Below are 6,321 nucleotides of genomic sequence, written 5' to 3'. Positions count from 1 at the left end.
TATGACGCGTAACTCCGCCTACTATCTCCTACTCCTCCTACTAGTTCCTGGTCTGTTGTGTATAGTGGAAAACCAGAACCGTTCAAAAGCGGGCCGAACCGACCCGAACCGACCCGACCCGAAGCGACCCGGGCCGATAATGGAAAAGCGCCATTATATGCACATACATACAGTACATACATACAAGGTCAGGTGGGCGGTGTCTGTAGCAGGTAGAGACAATGAGCCCGTCCTCCGATGTCTACCTCCACCATCCTCCATTAGTCCTGGTCTGCAGCCACTATTTTGTGTTCTGATGAGCCAGCTGTGGCCAAGAAAATGAGACTAGACCTCAGAAGAGGTGGTGATCCCTCAAAAACATCCAAGCGAACATAATGTAAATGTGAAGTCATACATTACTGTTTTCCTGTAGATCAGGAGACCACAGGCCTCATCAATGTCTTCAAACCTTCAAACCAATTGTATTAGTCCAGTTCTAAATCGTAGCATATGTACGTTTTCAACATGTGAGTGCGACCAGAGAGGGACACCAAACTATGTGTTTCACCTTTCACCTTTCACCTTTCAACCTTTCAAGCTATAGCTTTGACAGTTGTTTGGCATGGAAAAGGGGAAACATTTAATTTCAAAACAGGCTACTTGATCTCTTCTTGATCCCACAAGATGGTATAAAGTTCCTTGAGTCTGTGTAAAAGGGTCTCTTATGTGGACATCTCATGACTTGAGATCACTCGTCTTGACAGTCGATGAGTTCTTCTTCTGCTGGTCCAAGAACCATCCACAAGGTCTCACGTCCAGCCTAAGCTGCTCCAAGACCCATGGGTCCTTCTCTGCCCCCTCCAGGAACTCCTCAAGAGATATCCGATCTGGAAAAAACATGTGAGGAACACAGGAGAGAGTGAGTATAATAGAGGGTTTCAACAAGTCCAATTTAAGACCTTTTTAGACCTTTTTTTAGACCTCTTTGAATTGAATTTTAGACCTATCGCGACACCATATGATAGCTTTTTGTCATCCTCGAGGTGATGAAATTAGGGATTTCACTGCCATACAGACAAGAAAGTCTGAAGGATAATTAATATAAAATAAGTAAGTGGGATGACCCAAGTCTGATGTTACCCCCATTGAAGTTGATATTTAAAATGGTTAAGGGAAGGGTTATGGTTAGGATTAGGTAAGGGTTATGGTTAAGTTAGGGTTAGGGTTAGGGACAGAGAAAGGCTAGGGGTTAAGGTTATGGTTTAAGGTAGGGTCATCCCAAGCATCCCACTTACCATTTACCATTCTCAAATTCACCACTTTCCCTCTGATAGTTACTATACATGCCCATACATAACCCTAATTATGGCTGAGGCTCAGGTTCTACTCATCAAACTTTGCTGGCTTTGAACACTTTTTCAACAACCTATACTCAACTTATTACTGAATATACATTTTTGTCAATGACTCTCAAAACGCATTATTGCAAAGAACACTTTGCACCCGAAGCTCAAAAGCTGCATGTCGACACCGTTGATCCATCTTGGTCTTACCGTCTTTGTTCTTGTCCACCAGCTCAAATATCCTGTCACAGATTTCATCGGGGCTCTCCTGGGTAGACAGGTTATTATGCCTCTTCAGCTTGGAGATGATCTGCAGAGAGAGCAGGGATAGCAGGGATAGCAGGGACTCCATGAGAGGGAGCAAGGACCTTACAAACTAGCATCCTACTGTAATGGATGTTTAACATGTCGTGAGTTTAGAATGATAAGGTTCTATCTCCGTTCAGGGTAGTTCAGAGATATTGTTATTGAGTGACAAAGTTTTTACATTCCATTATGTTTTGTGAGATGGAACCTTAGTATTTGATTAATTACTAACTAAAAAATGTAAACATATTAAAAATAACACCACACAGGCATTAATAAACACCTAATGGATCAGATTATGTAAAAAAAACTAGATTTTGACAAAAATGGAGATAGGCCTAGAACCTTATAATTCTAACGTCACAATGTGTTGTATTGTATTGTATGCATGATCTATCCATTTTCACACAGAGTGTAACAGTAGATTTCCATGGGGAAATTCTTGTGGGATTGTTGAATTGTTGAGAGTCTGGCTGTCCTGTTTATGAACACAGAGCCCTGATTCGGGACCATGTGTTCATAGACAGTGATGAAATGCAGACTTGTTATCAATGTTGTGACTATGTTGACATACCAAGTGTACAATGTGGAAGGTTGGCGTCAGTCTTTGAAAGCTTCTGAATGTGAGGCCGATCTGACTGCCCAACTCGAGTTAAAGTTAAAGACTATTTCTTTAATAAATATTATACTTAGATTAGATTATAGATTAGACTATCTCGAGTCTCATTAAAATCCAGGCCAAAACCTTCCAACTCCATATCCAATCTCTCACAACTGATCCTCTGTGGACTAAACCTCTTTACTCCATCAGAAAGTAAACAAGAAGATTACGCTCATCCGACTTACACCGAGAAGGTTCTTTACTTCTTTTCTATCGAGCTTGCCGTTCCCGTCTCTGTCGTACACTTTGAAAGACCACTTCAGCTTGTCCTCCAGTTTCCCCCGGAGAACAAGGTGCACCGCTGCCACATACTCCATGAAGTCTAATTTGCCGTCCTGTGATAAAATAGAGAATTACACTTTTCAGACAGCATTATATTAGCGTATATCAATTGGCTGACTGCAGAGACAAATTACCGTAGTACAGTTTTTTCATCATATGGACATCCATTCCATGCATTACAATGAACCCGTCCTCCGACATCTACCTCCACCTGCCTCCTTTGATTGGTAGTAAATATCAAGTTTAATTTTAAATACTAATAATAATAATACATTTTATTTGTAATGCACTTTACATAAAGAAATCTCAAAGTGCTACAGATTAAAAACAAGAAGAAAGATAAACAAATAAAACAATAAACATTTTCAATTTAAAAAAAGGCTAATAAAAGGCTCTATTAAAAAGGTAGGTTTTAAGGCCTCGTTTAAAAGCATCCACAGACTGCGGTGCCCTTAGGTGGTCAGGGAGAGCATTCCACAGCCTGGGAGCAGCCGAGCAGAAAGCCCGATCCCCCATGGTGGGGAGCTTGGTCCTGGGGGTCTTGAGGAGGTTGGTGGCAGTAGAACGGAGGGTGCGTGAGGAGGTCTGAGGGGTATGGAGGAGTTCCTTGAGGTAGAGGGGGGGGGGGGGGCAGTTCCGTGATTGCACTGGTGGGTGAGGAGGGAGACCTTGAATTCAATTCTGAGGGAGACGGGGAGCCAGTGAAGTGATTTGAGGATGCCCTTGCAGTCCAGATGGGGCACTGTTAGCTGTAAGGCCACAGTAAAAAGTCACTAACAAAGCTCATGGTTGAAACTCACTTGGGTTAGATTCTAGAAGTGTTGCTGAGCATATTGGTAGTAAATATGAAGTTAAGCCTCGGAAAGGTATAAACATAGAAGCAATCTAAAATACAATGATCCTAATAAGGAGAACGAGAGTGTGTGTCCCCTGTTTGTGAAGGGCAGGATGAGCCTCCCATCTTGGCATGTTCCTCTCTCTCTGTCTCTCTCTGTCTCTCTCTGTAGCAACTATCAGGTGTAAACTTTGGTTCATATTGATAAGGTGATGTCCTCTTCCTCTTTCACCTGGAGTTCTTCCACAAGAGTCCACTAAACTTGGCCAATGCCATGATAGCAGCTCAAGATTGTTTACATACTAGCCATAAGAAATATGCCAGTAATACGCAGGATCAGTCGAACCTTTGTAACGTATGAACATGAGGAAGCCTGCTATTGGACTCTTTTTCCACCCGTCTCTGTGAGCAATGGTCACACTTGTAAATGAGCCCTTGGGGCTCAATGTGTTTCTACCTGTATAAATAAAGGTTAAATAAAAACAAAAAATAAAAAAAATGATGGGAGATGAAGGAGAAACTGAACTGGTTCAGTCAAGGTTCACTGTGCACGTCAGTGAAATACACAACTATCCTCCATAAGTATTGGAAAGCTCTATAGCGCTATCATTCAACAGTTTGGATTTGAAAGCAAACAATTACTAGGAGGATAAAGTAGAGATTCTCACCTTTAATTCAAAGTTTTCTTTTTTTTACCATTTCAAAATTACAACCTGTTTAATACACAGTCCCCCTACCTCAGGGCACCAAAAGTATTGGAAAATTGGCTTGACAGGTGTTTCATCATATAATTTGTACAGGCATAAAAGAGCTGTCAATGTCTAGTATTGATTCTTTGCTTTGCATTTGCCCTTGGTGTCTGCTATTGGTGTCTCTCAACACATGATCAAACAGACGTCAATGAATGTCATGGAAGCCATTATGAGGCTGAAATATCAGAATAGATCAAAAAAATAGCCAGAACCTCAGACCTACCAAAATCTACAGTTCGTAACATCATTACTGGTCATGGATCAGAAGGTCATGAGTTCAAATCCCGCCTGGGAACACCACCACCACTAGTGTGTCCTTGAGTAAGGCACTTAGCCCTACATTTTTCCAGGGAGAATGTCCCTGTAATCTCTAATTGTAAATTGCTTTAGATAAAAGTGTCTTTTGTCTGTCAGCAATTGCAAATGGGCTGGTAGGCCACCTAAGACTTCTACAGTGAATGCTCGGCATAATTAAGAAAAAACCCAAAACAACTGTCCCACAGATCAGGAACACTCTCCAGGATGGAGGCACGAAACCAGATGACAAAGCATTTCACTGCATTTCATTGTCTGGTACTTGTACTCTGTGACAATGACAATAAAGTTGAATCTAATCGAATCTAATTTAATCTAATGAAAGATGATGAGGTGATGACTTCAACAGCAAAGCCTAATGCTACAGTATTAGCCTAGTGATAATTAGTTGGGATGCAAAACATTTTTCAGTTAAAACTCCAATAACTTTGCAATAGATTATGATAGAGACATGCGGTTTGGCTAATTGGCTTTTTTAGAGGATCATCTACACAATGACATTTGATGAAAGAACATTTTTGATTGGACACTCTACATAACCTGCTGGCAAGCAAGCAACAATGTATCTTTTAGGAACTAGTTTTCTAGAAAGGAATCCCCTGTAGCTCCATCCTTTGTTGATGCTACTTTTGTTAATGTGTGCATTTTGCACACTCCTGAATGAACTGCATCATAGACTTCATCTAAATAATATCCATGTTGTTGAGGAGGGGAGTGCATACCGGTGGAAGTGTGAGTACCGGCTTAATGCAGGCCAAGTTTGTCCACCAGATCTAACGGAACCCAGATGTGGAGTTATTAACCTACACAGGACACAGACCTGACCAGGGCAAGAGAATTTATCAATTTGAATGGTACTGTATCTATGTTTTTTTGCTATGGTATCCAAGTTATTAACATAATAAAGCAAGTATAATACAAGTTTAGGCTAGGTTATCTACATTAACTTACACGGTTTGCATCAAAGGAACGAAATAAATGGTCCATGTATGTGGATTCTTCTGCCAGGGAGTCGCTGCTGACTCCAAAGATTCTCTTGAATTCGTGTAAGTGCAGGTTTCCACTTGGGCACTCGCTGGCAAACTTTCGGTACAGTTCCTGGATGTCTTGAAGGGCCACCTCCGTTTCTCCTTCACTCTGTGATTGTCCCATGGTCACAATTCAAGTCCTAAAGTTAGGCTATAGCGTCAGTAACTCACCCTCAACTGCATTCATCATCTCGCTCGCGCAATCTGCACGACCACACAACAGGTTGCACCTTTGGTGGATTATCCCGTTAACCTTTCACTGTCAATATTTTTAGATGGATGTCATCCAATCCAGTGTTCTTTTCTCAATCTGAAATTATGTTTCTCCCGAATTAGGTTTTCTTTTCAAATAGCCTATGTAAAATCCAATGAAAAAACACGCTAATGAGTCAAGATTCGTCAACCAAGCGTTTGTAAAGATTTTGTGATTCTAACATGTAGGCCGTCCGTGGGTTTTTGTCTGATCGGATTGTCATGGTCAGCCCACCGTGCTCTCAAGTAGATTACTGTCGGCTGACGTCAACACAAGCCGACAACAGACCCTCCACTTGTCTCACACACTACAAACCCCACGTCACAAATCTGGATGTGTTTCCACTTTCACCTTTCTGATCCTTCATCAGTCTGATTAAGTAATCTCCACCTGGATGTTTTGACTTGGTAGATTTTTCTATGTTAGTACATTCAATTCTACACACAATTCTCAGCGAAGCTTTGAGTGACAATGGCCTGGCTCTCCCTTCCATGCTCTAGGGGATTTTCACAATGCAGTTTCTTAGCGTAGGGTTAGGGCTAGCACAGTGTGAAAAGGCCTGTAGTA

General features: G+C 41.5%; 1 protein-coding gene across 1 annotated transcript; it reads right to left on the bottom strand.

Annotated features, from left to right (window-relative positions):
- Nucleotides 1-714: 714 nt before the first annotated feature.
- LOC308158334 (guanylyl cyclase-activating protein 2-like) lies at nt 715-5,625 on the bottom strand (the record flags this gene model as incomplete). The annotated part of the gene is made up of 4 exons (XM_080531927.1): nt 715-866; nt 1,533-1,632; nt 2,475-2,624; nt 5,425-5,625. 4 exons carry the CDS (start codon nt 5,623-5,625, stop codon nt 715-717), a joined length of 603 nt encoding a protein of 200 aa, XP_080388053.1.
- Between the last annotated feature and the right edge of the window lie 696 nt (nt 5,626-6,321).

This window comes from Nansenia antarctica (assembly GCF_963989245.1).
Source record: "Nansenia antarctica genome assembly, chromosome: 5".
Classification (NCBI taxonomy): Eukaryota; Metazoa; Chordata; class Actinopteri; order Argentiniformes; family Microstomatidae; genus Nansenia; species Nansenia antarctica.
The sequence above is the reverse complement of the archived record's forward strand: the minus strand, read 5'-3'. Positions and strand labels throughout refer to the sequence as shown.